We start from the raw sequence: 14,328 nt of genomic DNA on the forward strand, positions 1-14,328 counted from the left end.
GGGGTTTTCTGTAAGATGTATACAGGGGCCGCGGAGGGCTGCAGCCCCCCCCCCCCACACACACACACACACAAACATACACACACTTTTGGTTCGTGAAAAAAAAGGAAGAAAAGGAAGAAAAAAGGGGAAATATCACAACGCCCACTTAAATTTGAATTTCCTAAGATTCCTCCCTATACATAAAGTTCCCGTCTAAACACCACTTACATTCCGAAAAATCAATAGTTCCCTCATAGCCGCAAGGAAAATATCCCCTTTTAATCAACCCTTTCCTCTCTCAGTTCCCCCGATCATTTTTTTTTAAATAATTTCCCGAGTATTCCATCAAATATGCGTATATAAACGAGATATCTCAATTTCAACTTTAAAAAGGCAAAAGCTCCCTCGTATACTGGAAGGGTGGGGATAGCACTCTCCCACGCTTTCTCCCAATTTGTCCCCCCACCCCCCCCCCCCCCCCGCCCTGTGCATACAAGTAGACTATTGCTACACTTTGAGTTCTCAAAATACATGTATATGCCACAAAATGTGTGCATCAAAACGTTTAACTGCAATCAGAAAATACAGAATCTCCCTCACATAGGAGGGGGAATAGCCCTGGCTTATCCCCTCCCACATCCTCCTGCTATGTCTCCTTCCACAGACTTGCACTTCTCTATAATTGACATATTTCCAGATATTCCAACAGAAAAGTGAATTTCAGTTCTAAAATGAAAAAAAAAAAACCTCCCTCGAATATGGGAGGGGTATCTTGCCACCATCTCATTGATTGGTCCCCTCTATAGACTTTTTGGGGAATGACAATTTCCGAATTTCCCACAAGTGCTTCATATCGCTTTATTTCAATTTTAAAAACGCAAAAGCTCCGTCGATAGGGAGGGGCATCCCTCTCCCACACCCTCCCCTAAGCTCTACCTCACTAGACTTTGCACATACACAGAGATGATGCACACTCGGAATAAGAGCTAAATTACGTGATTTTGTTATTACCACTTCCCTGAAGAAAAAAAAAAGCCCGGTTTCCATTATTTTTTTTTTTTTTTTTTGGGGGGGGGGACTAGAAAAAATTCCAAGTATTGCACCAAAAGTTTACACCAGATCGGTGAATTTCAGGTCTGAAAATGTAAAATCACCTTCGTGTGAGAGAAGAAACATCCCTTATGTACATGCCTTTTCTGTTTGATTGCTTAACCGACAGCGTTCATGAAATTCATTGTAAGAATTAATACAAGAAGTTTATTTGAATGCTACCACTTTATAGGCAGATTGTTCAATAATAATCCACATCAAACATCCTGCTAGCTACCTTAAACAAGTGGGGCCGTTTCAAGTCGATAAAACTAACAAAAACATGCATCAAATTGCATCATTACAACATCAAAATGCAAAAAGTTCTCACACCCCCTCCTACACCCTCCACCTCCCACTCTCCGCTCGGGCTCGGTCGCTTCGCTCCCTCGCATAGTAACCGCCCCCCAAACATCACACATCCTGGCTACGCTACTGGTGCGTCTTGGGGGGGGGGGGGGGGGGGGGGGGGGTCCGTTCCGGCAGCCCCCCCCCCCCCCCCCACACACACACACACTGAAAAACGTTCTGCGGCCCCTGGTATAGGTAATAAGTTACAGTTTAATACTTTGAAATTGCATTTGGATTCCACTTTTTTTAAAGTTATTATTGCGGAAAGTCTGGTTGTATTTTTAGGACATACGGTATTGTTGATGATCTCATTATTTTAGAACTTTAATTCCATTCGGTATGACTGTCTCCTTATTTTAAACGAGAACTATCGCCATAGTACTCTGTCGAGATGTTCCCTCTCTTTCCGTCTCTCTCCCTCCCTCTCAGGACATCTGTCTTTTCTCATATAAATGCATTTTTTTTTCATTTATTTCCCATTTTCAAGAAAGAGTGTCAGTGTACACGATATAACATGAAAAAAATGTAAATTTTTATACATACATCGAAATATAATATAAACACGTCATTTAGAAGACAATGAATAGGCCTACATGCTATTTTATACTGCATGATGTTGATAATGTTAAAGATTGAGGGGAAGTTAAAAAGCAGAGCCTGTTTATGCATTCCCCTAGAAACCATTATTTATAAGGTACAAAAATTTAACCAAAACGGGCAGAGAATTAAACGTGCCATTACAGAGGGACTGTACACACATCGAACATTGACGACAGAACTAATATTCTACCCTCTGAGCCCTGTAATGGCGTTGTATGAGTATGCAATCTTTTATGGAAGTATAAGATCAAACTGGCATTGTGATGGGGATGTTAGACAGTGACCAAGCAGGCCTATTCCACCTCTGTCTATACAGATACTCTCAAAAATGATGAAACAATGGCTATACGAATGGTTCACTAATTTTAGGTCTATTAGAACTTCTGAGTGTATGATAATAATTAATACTCACGCACAAAATAATGTGTAAACGAAAGCAGGGTTTGTATTTATGTGGCTTTTTACTCCGCTTAAGATCTCATGAATTACAATTTAATATAGACAAAGAAAAGAAAAGGTTGAAAGAAAATAAAATCATATACCTACATAAAAACTACACATATAACAAATGATAATTGTATAGATGTGCATATGCACACAGACACACCCGGAAGGGAATGTTAAGAATGCTCAAACAATAACAAAGCAAAAGCCTGAGAAGAAAAAAACAATCATGCTATAAACATGCATAACTATAATACACACATATCTTACAGACACTCCCGGAGGGGAAAAATCGAACACATTATACCCGAAAGAAAGAAAGAAAGAAAGAAAGAAAGAAAGAAAGAAAGAAAGAAAGAATAGAGCAGATCGATCGAGGAAAGGGAAGAGAGAGGGAGAGGGAGAGAGGAAAGAATGGGAGAACTAATCATACAAGGGGTATATAGACAGTCTAGCTGGAGGCACGGTCGCTGCGCAGAGGTCTGTTGAACACTGAATTATCACTTGGCTATATTATGAATGACCATCAAAAATCGTCAGATAATTCAGCCATGTATAATATAATGGCGTCATGTTCAGCTGCTGCAACCTCCGATATAATAAAAATAAGTTTTGCTTTGTTTACATTTTGATAAGGTTCCGTTATCATCCTTGTAACTGAATCATTTCAACAGATTTATCAAGAAATTATAAATCATTTTAAGCATATTAAGGGGCGAAGAAACTCAAAATGCAGATCTTAAGTTGAACCGCTAAGATGTTTGTATTTCCATATGTGTCAATTTGATTTTCGTCCAGCTATGATATATATATATATATATATATATATATATATATATATATATATATATATACATATATATAGTTTGTTTGCTAGAGTACATAGAACTGGGTACCCTTCTGCCTTCTAGACACGGTTGAGGGATGGATTATCTGTATATTATATACTAACACGGAGTTTACATAGCTCATATACGCGCATGCCTATTATTAGTCTCTATGATTATTTGACAAATCAATGTTTGCACCAAACCAATATGAAATCAATTCTTTAATCATCAAGGCACTATTTTGAAGTGAGGTGGTTATGAGATATATTAGTTTGGTAATGATATATAGAGTTTATTAGGTCGGCACTTATACGACATATTAATAGTCACAATTGAATACGAAGAGACGAAACAGATTTAGATTAAATATAATATAGTTGTAATATAGTAGTACATACATCAAGATAAAAAGATGAGATTAATTTACTATATTTTTTTAATAATTCATGGAGCCGAAATTTCAAATGTAAGATATTAGATTAGTGTGGGACTCTCAATGAATATGATTATGACAAAAAGCAGTTGGCCAAATAGAGCAAGAGTGTGGAACACCATGTAAAATTGTTTTTGTTTAGTAATGCACAAGATTTGTTGTCAATTATGCAGGTATCTTTTATGCCATTTTAAAGCAGTTCATTTGATTTTATGATTTGAAAGTTCATACAAAAGGATTTCATGATTAATGGCTCCAAACACGAACACAATCTAATAACATTTTATTTGTAGGCCCTGCTGTTGTATTTTTCTCTAATTTTATTTTGTTGTTTTGTTGGAAAAAGAAGAATGAAAATAAATGAATTGAATTGAATTGAATTGAACTGAATGCTCCGAGTGTTCAGTTGCACAGACTAAAGAATAGTTTATCAAACAAATATGATTGCATGTGTTCAGTGTACGTACTAATCACCTAAGTAGATCTTCCTCTCTATCAAAATTTTTGCTATTGATCCGTGGAACTCTGCTACTTACACGTTGACAACCCCATTAATAATTTTCTTCAAACAGATGTGCCCATTACTTCTTTTTTTTTGTTTCTAAGATTCCTAACTATATCACATATCTTTGCTCAAATGAAAACAAAGAAATCGATTTTCGATTGTTTAGTAAATCATGATTCTGTAATTTCAACAGAGCATAGAGCTGGGAACGTTTTCAGCTACAGTAAATTCTGTCCAGTATTGACAAAATAATCCCCAATTTTGTCTGATATCGCTGATCATAATCCATCTGACATTATGCTAAAGGTCTGTGTCGTAATAATCTTAATGATAATGCTTCGTTGATTTTAGCATGCTTGTGAAATCCTTTTGGAGGATAACTTTTTGTATAAATAAAATAATAGATCTTCCAGGGTGTACTATGTCACGAGTTAGCTCGGCTGGAAAGCAGTATTTTGTGTACAGCGTCTCTTGTGAACAGCGCCAGCTTCTGATCATGTACGTGGAGGCTGTAGCTACTCGAGCACTAGTAGCATAACAATGCATTGATTGCTTGCTTGATGTCCACCTGCGACTTCTTACTACATCTTATGCTGGCACTGGACCTTGATCATGTTGTGTGCTGTGTATGAAGTACCTCTCAGCGAAACTGCGTGCAACACCACACGTTCATTGATGAATGGTATCTGTAGGGCCCCTATTGCCATTGGATCCTCTTCTTCGTCCGTGCTGCTGCCGCTGGGAGCTGTCTGCCGCGATATATAAGTCTGTGTCTCTTCTCACGATTGAATGAGTGATATTTATGCTTGCTTATGGTTCACGCAAAAACCACCAAAACAATATCGCAAGAACTTTGAAGTGTCCTGTCAGAACGGATGTAGGCCTAGATCTATACCCATGGCCGTGGAGTTTCAGAGAAAAGAACTGGGCGATAGTTGATGAAGGGTATGTAGTACAATAGTAGCGTCATGAATCTTTCGTGAGATCTGTTGTGATATGCGCTGATTGTGTTGGTGCCCACCATTTATCAGCGAAGTGTAACACATATTAGAACCTCAAACGTGTTAATTAAGTGTCTTAAACACGTTAGTAGTACACTGTAGTTAGCATTGCTAGGCAACTAGTGAAACAGTTTTAGAAGTTCAAAATGCACTCACAGTACCTTGATATTGAAGTTGAACCTTGAACTGCAACTTTTAATGTTTGAAAGTTTCAGCATGTTCAGTCACTTAAGAAGTGATTGATGTAAGCAACTTTACTAGCTAACGTCAAGGCATTAAATCGCCATTAATCAAACATAAAAGGTAAAACTGATAGGTCATCCTTTGATGATCTCGTCATATGAAAATCAAAATTCTCACCTTTCTCTTCTGTGCTGTTTGTGATGAAAACAACTCATAAATTTATGGGGAAAAATTAACATACGTTTTTGGTATTTTCCATCTGGCGACCCGACGAGAGTACTACGGTACTGAGTGAAGAGTCGCCAATGTGCAGCTTGTTAATGCACCTGCATCAGACCCGAATGCACGGCCGTGTGCAATTTTAAAAAAAGATTATCAAACATAAGCGGTAAAACCGGTATTTCATCCTTTGATTTAATCTCATCATGTGAAAAGTAAAATTCTCACCTTTCTTTTCCATGCAGTTTGTGATGAAAACAACTCATATAAATTTATGGGGAAAAACATATGTTTTTGGTATTTTCCATCTGGCGACCCGACGAGATTAGACCATATAGCGATGAGTCGCCAGCATGCAGCTTGCATGTGTTACAATGCACTCTGTATCAGATCAGACCTTCACGCACAACCAAGCTTGCGTGCCCTCAGGTTCTCAATCCAGCAACCTTGAACACACAACACATGTAGTATGCAATTCGCCATTTGCCAGTAGTGTTGTCTACTCTCATGGGGTCGCCATCATGCCCGACTTGTCACATTGGCGTATATTTACCCGTACAAGTAGTTTGTGTGTGTCAAACGTTGTACCGAATTCAAACACACATATGTATATTCATAAAATTCTTGCTGGCCACGCAGAGATTTTTCACTTTGATGGAATGACATTTTTTTACTTTTCACTCGATGTAAAAATGAGTCGTATACATGAAATAAAGTATGATAAGGACAAGCAGTGACAGGTGCATGAATGAGTGGCGTCTTCATGGTAATGGCGACTTAATGGTAGGTGATGTTAAACCTTAGCGTGAAAGTATTGTAAAATTGATTGCAGAATGAGAACGAAGAGAACATTTAGAAACATGCATTATATCTCCTATGCAGAATATATTTGTAATTAATTTGTTATGTAAAGTCCCAAGATAGCATTTTGTGAAATTGCAAATGAGAAATACATACTGTTTTTGCAGAAATGAATGATATATTTTACACATAAAAGACTTTTGTACAGTATCTATCGTATATGCATAATTTCACTCCCCACTGGTTCTTACGTTTACAGATGCATGGATGCATATCACTGATCCTTGGCTGTGCCTGCTGCTCTTAGCCAAAGTGCTCTGCTTCACATAGCATTCCGCTCGTAAAAGGTCTCTTCTGCTGATGATCATCTTTGGGATTGGACCATTTCACCATGCTGGATTCACCCAATGCTAGCAGTCCTATTCCACAAGCCAAGAATATGAGTGGATTCAGCAGCAAGTCCAAGAATTATGCAGCGGAATCCCCCGCTAGTATCCTCAAGGCAAATCGCTCTCTTGCTCAGGTGAGTCTTTGGAGATTTAGAGCTACAAATTGTATTATTATGATCCTCAGCTCTGCCCCTAGCTATGTTGACAGTATATAAAAATCTTTGAATAAGGCAGAAGTACTTGTTCTGAAATTATTATCATGGTGCCAAAACAGTGATACCAGAAGTATTTGCATACATAATGGTTGCCTGTTTTGTGTTTTTATAATGATAACAAAGATTAATATTTTAGGTTCAATTAACTGTTAATCAAAAGACCAGCAATGTTTTAAAGTTGGATGCAGGTCCTACAGTTGAAAAATTAGAATATTGATAAGGTATCCCCCCCCCAAAAAAAAAAACCAACAAAAAACAAAAAACAAAACCCAAAACAACAACAACAACAACAACAACAACAACAACAACAACAACAACACACCAATTAAAAATGACAACAACCAAACAACAAAGTTTGATTTCATTCTGTTGTTTTGACCCATCAATACAAATGTAGTCTCTTTGGATCGCATATATTGCCGTGGTAATAAATACCACGGTAATTCACGTGGTACCATTCTCATTCGCAAAATACTATGATATTTTTTGTAAGCATGGCACATGCCCATATCCCCAAAAAGAAAAGACACAAAGAGTTCCGGTTAATGTGACAATCATGCTGCTGTATGATCAGTGGTATTTTGTGACATGCTTTAAAGGAGATGGCTAGTAACTGATCAGTGGGAATCAGTGGGAATGCTGAGGGATGATTGTTCCAATCCTTGTGGGATTCATTTAAGAGTACATTATATATCTATTCTTGTGTGAAAATTATTTGCTTCAGAATGGTCTCATATTCAAGTAATGTGCAGTTTAATGCTTCCAGGTAAGCGTCCCTGGTCAGTGACGGGGCATTAATCTGCACATTACTTGAATATGAGACCGTTCTGAAGCAAATAATTTTCACACAACAGTAGATATATAATGTACTCTTAAATGAATCCCACAAGGATTGGAACAATCATCCCTCAGCATTCCCACTGATTCCCACTGATCGGTTACTAGCCATCCCCTTTAAAGGGGATGGCTAGTAACCGATCAGTGGGAATCAGTGGGAATGCTGGGGGATGATTGTTCCAATCCTTGTGGGATTCATTTAAGAGTACATTATATATCTACTGATGTGTGAAAATTATTTGCTTCAGAACGGTCTCATATTCAAGTAATGTGCAGATTAATGCCCCGTCACTGACCAGGGACGCTAACCTGGAAACATTAAACTGCACATTACTTGAATGTGGGACCATTCTGAAGCAAATAATTTTCACACAACAATAGATATATATTGTACTCTTAAATGAATCCCACAAGGATTAGAACAATCATCCTCTAGCATTCCCACTGATTCCCACTGATCAGTTACTAGCCATCCCCTTTAAACTCAGATCTTGCATGCTTATTTCATGCAAACTTTGAATTAACTAGTCTACCCTAAATACCACGGTATCTCACAATGTACATGTAGTTTGCCGTGTCTTTTGCATTCACATTGCGAATTGCTGCCTGAAATATCGTGGTATTTCACCATCAATGTGAATACACCCATTGTCAGTCTGTATCAGAGAACATTGCCCCCCTGGAAAGTCAGATGGGGTACAATGATATAAGGGGAGTTAGGGAGAGAAACGGTGTTATCAGATCTTCAGTCTAGCAGGAGGGATCAAGGCGGAAGGAAGTGAGAGTATCAAGTGTTTCACCTTCGTTACTTGCTTCTGACCCTCCCCTCCTTGGACTGGCCCACTGTAATGTAGGGCTGCTGGGATGGTCTTGCTTCTGCTGTAGACTGACAGTTGATTTCTACCCAGATTAATATTATTTGAGTACAGGTACATGTATAGTTCATATCAAGTCGGATAGTCAGTGAGTTGTTTGTACAGAGTATAGCCATTTGTGTATTATGATGTAGTAGGCTGCAACTTCCCTACTAGAGAGAAAAATCCAATTGGAGGGAACTGCAGTTGTGTGTTTTAGCGATTATTTTGAGGTGGAAAACGAATGGTAGGCCCTATGCAACAAACTTTTGATATTAGAGACGGCAATAGAGCACAACTGAGTGTTTTTTTTTTCCTTTCCGAAAAATGAAATTGTTATTTAAAAGTAAAAGAATGTGATATAAGAAGTCTGAGAAATGAATATTTGAATGGGCAAAACTTTCACTCTATTCCGATTGATGTTACACCTTGCAGATTGTGATGTGTTTTACACTGTAGTCTTGCCATTACCATTTGGTGTGGGAAAACCCCTTGCCTTCTAAATTGCCCACCCCATTGTTGTAACTTGGCTATTTGTTACTGTGTGTGTTAATGCTTTCTACAGAATTCAGATGAATACCTTGAAGAGATGATACATGGCACAGTGGGTGTTGTGAACCAAATTTAGCATAATAGAAAGGCTTGTGTTGATAGAAGGTTGCTTGTGTGTTTGCAGAATAGCCTTCTCCTATTTTGAAGGGTGAGGAAGTGTGCATATTGATCCCCTGGATTAGGTGTCATAGGTCAGTGGGCATACACACCAAGCCTACAGTGGGGAGAGCAGATTAGTACTTAATCTCTTTCGTCAATGAGGCATGTTTCCACTGTCATTGTCATTTCAACAATGCCCTACCCCAGGAGTGCTGACTTGTACACTATGGCCGTGATGCAGGACCAAACGTGTGACAGGGTCTGAACATTTCCTTATTATCCTGGAAAGAGGAAGAAAGTTGAGAGAAACGATAGTAGTCAATTAGAAAAGAGAACAGAATAGCAGAATATAAAAAAAAAAGGACATGAGAAAGTATAAAATCTCAGGAAAACTCGTATAATATGATCCAAATAAATCTGATGATATATGAACTCTCATTGGCAGTTAGAAAAGAAAAAAATACCTCATTTTGATCATACCTTAGATGTACTGTAAATGTCCTTCTTATAGGATGATGATATGTATAGTGTTATCACTGCCACTTGTATAAGTATATGTACTGCTATACTGCAATAACACAGCCACGATGCATACAAAAATGTAATGCCAGTCCTATGCCTACTACAAGACAATGCCTTGAAAATTAAAGTCAGTATAGGATAATAAGGCCACTAATGACGTCAAGGAAGCTACAGTGGAAGTACACAGTGTACTTTGCTAGATCATCTTTTTTTTTTCAGTTGATATCAATGATCCCTGTGAATAGAAGATGTTTACATAATTACTCTTCACCTGCTCATCAGACCATACACTGTATACAGTGCTGTGATAAAGCAAAATCACTCCACTGAATAATCCTTTATGTTAGCAGTCAGATTTCAATGGCTACCACCTACAGTATGAAGAAAAAGAGATAGACATCTGTACTCATGTTTTTCTACCTTGATATTGCATGATTTTGTGAGTGTGTGTATGACAGTAAATAGTGTAGTTGTGCAGTACACTGTAAGCTGTGTTGAGAAGAAAAGTACCGGGTATTCAAACATTTCCACAAACCATCTTCTGAGTCCACATGCAAGACATCTTGAAAATGTTGATTTCCCTGTTTGATAGTGAATCTTGGCTTTCTATCCAGCACTGGTATCAGGCAAGCGTCGTCCTGTCTGCAATAATCACCCAGTAGCTCATTGTGATTATTGGTAAATCTCGGGATAAGGCACATACACTCTAGGTTTATTTAGCACCTGACATTGAACTCATGCCAATTTCAATGTTGATGTCTGTTCCTTATTGACCTACCGTGTGTAATTTGGCGCAGGTCATATTCCAAAATGTCGCATATCATTGATTTGCCCATGGGGCTGTGGATTGTGTGGGTGTGGGAATTGTGTTTGGTACATATTGTGAATTGCTGTACATTTATTTGCCACAGTGACAAAAGCAGCAAAAGACACTGCTTACATTGTATATTTTGTGCAATTGCACAGCGGTTTTACGTGCAATGTACTATGCTTGGCATAGTGTTGCCTTGTAAATTTATATAATCAGCAACATGCAAATCGTCGGGTGCCCGTGCATTGGCCGCTAATGCAATACAATTTGTATTGCGTTAGCGGCCAATGCACGGGCACCCGACGAAATGTACCAAGCATTTGCATTTTTAATCTGGACAGTATTGGTAAACACATGCTGCTCTTTCCATATGGACACCTTCTTGGCAAGCAGATTTTGCAAAAATTATTTCTCCTGCTCAGCAGAAATAACACAAATTGTACCTTCAGTGTATGTGATTGCTTAGGGTGCCTGCATTAATTTAGCATCATGTTACTGCTTGACATACAAAGGAAAGAAGTATTGAAGGAAGCTGCGGACTTAATGTGCCACTGGGTACCAACTGGCAGGAGTACTCCCCCACTGTGCTTGTACTATGCAACATTCCATGCTGTGTCTCCTTTTAACCCACAATGTATATTTCTGCCTGTTTTTTTTTTTTTTTTTTTTTTACATATGTTTGTCTCTCTTTCAGTCTGCATAAAATGCATGGATTTCATGGGTGTGTGTACTTGGGGGAAAGAAAGAGGAGTTCTAAATAAGGGGAAAGTGGGAGGAAGAGGCAGAGTAAATCTTGAGATTTCATGAATTACACTTTTCTTGTTCAGATGACAATACGCTACCTCAACATACTCTACATGATTTTTGGTCAACCTCAAACAATACATGATATTTCATTAAAATTTCAGTTTTCTACAGGTCTGTTAAAGTGGGATTAATTGATTTGTTGTTGTTGAAATCATCCCTGGTTTTAAACGGTGTACCGTTAAGGAATTGTCACATGAAGTTGTACATCTGTATGCATTATTAAATCAACAAATACCATGCCGTTATATTTGCAATGTGGTGTTTGTTCATTTGTGAAGGTTGTAATTTTTAGTTCCGTTCCAGGGTACCATTTCAAACATGCAGTGTAGGCCTACACGGTAATACTGTGCAATATTATACTACATGTACGTGACTGACACAATGTGTACATGTGTACAGATGTCAAGGATTCTCAGCATTAGGACATGCTTTATTACTCATGCATGTTATTATTGTCGGAGCGAGCATGTCAGAGAAAAATAGGTAATAAACAAGAGCTATCAGACCTTTGTCTTCTATGTGTACATGTCCCTCCAGTCAAATCTTCAGCATGTGCAGTGTTAACATTGGCAATGTCTGTTCATCACATGTCTGATTAGGCTGAAGGTTTCTAGAGGCTTGACAGGAGATTGTTTTGTTCAAACCCTGCAGAGATGGAAACTGTTTACCAGGGTACTGTATATTATGTTGAAAGCTCATGGCAGGGTGAGAGTGCATCAACCATGACCCCTGAAAGGACCAGAAAGGTCAATTGCTGAGGAGTGGAGTGCACATGTTTGAGCACTCTCTCATCATAAACAGTCTCAGATTTCCTCATTATCAGTGGGAGTGCCCCAATCCCCCAAACTGAAGTCATCTCCTTATAGCACCTAATGAGGTATTATGATATATGATGTTTGAAAGAAAAAGACCCCTCCCTGTGTTGTGCAGTGTGTTTCCACTGATCACTCTGTCATCAAGGAAGTCGCTTTACACATCTGGTGCAGCATCTGGGACGAATTTTCTGTTTGGATGGTAGAAATTTTTCTTTTTTCATTTTATGTCCAAAAAACCCCAGAGAACATATTATTCTCAAGAGAGCAAAAGAGCAGTGTACCAATGGCAGAATCATGAAGAGCGTAGAAAAGCTTGTTGAAATCCTCTTACCCTGTGATGATCAATATGGTATGAAAGCGATACAGAAGCATGTAATTGATCAGCTTTATTTGGCAGGAAGGTAGTCAAAAAAGGGGAGAAGATGCTAAAAGTTTTACTTTTAAAACTAGGTCTTGTAATACTGCATAGTCGTCATAGCATTGCATGATGGCAATGTTGATCATACAGTCTACACATGTATCAAATTAGTTCTGCATACTGCTGAGTTCCAAGATTTGTGCATTTTTATATACAGTGTGTTATAGGCCTATCACAATCAAAAGTTTATTCATACGGTACATCTGTTGTGTATGACTGATCTCAATATCTAATTCAGCAGCTAGTTTTATTATTGTTCCTGTTGAAGTGCAACATTTGATGATAAAGGCCTACTGACATAAAGCATTGTAAAATGCTGTGAATGTGTCTCTTTAATCAAGTTTTGTACGTTTTCATGATACATGTACAAATGTACAATGTACCAAAGGATGCCAACTGCATTACTACAGTGTTGTTTTCTCCAGAAAGAAAATGCGCACAACATGCTATTAGAAACTCAATTGTTTGTTTGTTTGTTTCAAACTGAGTGCACTTTTTGCATTATGATCATTTACAATTTTCATTAATCAATTGTGATTTTGATACTGGTACGGTAGAGAATGTGTGTGCTTGGTATCTTAATAAAGTTAAGTTTATTGTATGAAATACTGTATGAGTGTGGCATTGAAGCATAATTAATCTTAATCCTGGGATCATATTTCTTTTCCCCTGATTTGTGATACACACATACATGCCATATCGTGTTTGTTCATTTATTTTGTTTTTCCCATCTGTATCTAATGTAGCTGCAATTTAATGGCTCTTGTTATTACATGTATGCTGATGAAAATCTTCTCTAGAAGAAATATTGAAAGCACCGTAGACAGGAGTACAGCATGCTTTGATCCTAAAGTGATGTAAAATGTTAGACTAAGCTGACAGTGTGCATTTCAGGTCACAGACGATGTGTCTGAACTGTAGTGTTTGTACATTCTATCCCCGGTTATTTGAAAGAAATATTCACTCAATTCTCTCAGTGCTGATCAAATGTCAGTCTGGCTGCTTTCCCGTAGATTGGATTTTGGGCATACTCTGTGTGTTAGGCAGACTTTGATATTCCATGTTTTGTTTGAAAGTTTTATTTTTATGCATAAATGTAAAAAAAAAAAAAAAAAAAAAAAATGGGCCTGTGTTGACAAAGCCAAGCCCTGTATTACCAAGACTCACTATTGAATAGTACTACTCACCTTCCACTATATTACTCTAACTACTGGATTGATCTTTCAGCAGCCTTAACGAACCTGCAATGAATTACCTTTTAGAGTACCTGATCATTGCTGTAATTGTTCCCTTTAAATTTTTGGCACAGGCCCATTGTGCTTCCAGGGCTTCAGAAATGCCAGTATAATCCACTTCCCCCCCCCCCCCCCCAACCAATGGTGATCAGTTCATTGACATGAAGAGGTTTATAATGACAAAGGAGAACTGTGTAGAGAGCCCAGGGATAAATGGACAGTCTATACATGACAGTCTGGAGGTGTATAAATGCATACAGTGTAGACTGTACAGATGTAGCAAAATGGATACAGTAAAGATAAATTGGCTGATGAATAGATGTACAGTATGGATGA

General features: G+C 38.1%; 1 protein-coding gene across 1 annotated transcript in view; it reads left to right on the top strand.

Annotated features, from left to right (window-relative positions):
• Positions 1-4,955: 4,955 nt before the first annotated feature.
• LOC139724105 (uncharacterized) overlaps positions 4,956-14,328 on the top strand; it is a 134,373-nt gene continuing 125,000 nt past the window's right edge. Inside the window, exons 1-2 of the mRNA XM_071635303.1 lie at positions 4,956-5,179; positions 6,698-6,961. Of these exons, the coding sequence (XP_071491404.1) occupies positions 6,830-6,961 (132 nt within the window). The 5' untranslated portion in view covers positions 4,956-5,179; positions 6,698-6,829. The remainder of the gene's footprint in view (positions 5,180-6,697; positions 6,962-14,328) is intronic.

This window comes from Diadema antillarum, unplaced genomic scaffold, assembly GCF_040938485.1.
Source record: "Diadema antillarum isolate AM-2024a unplaced genomic scaffold, OU_Dant_1.0 scf00000207, whole genome shotgun sequence".
NCBI classification, from domain to species: domain Eukaryota; kingdom Metazoa; phylum Echinodermata; class Echinoidea; order Diadematoida; family Diadematidae; genus Diadema; species Diadema antillarum.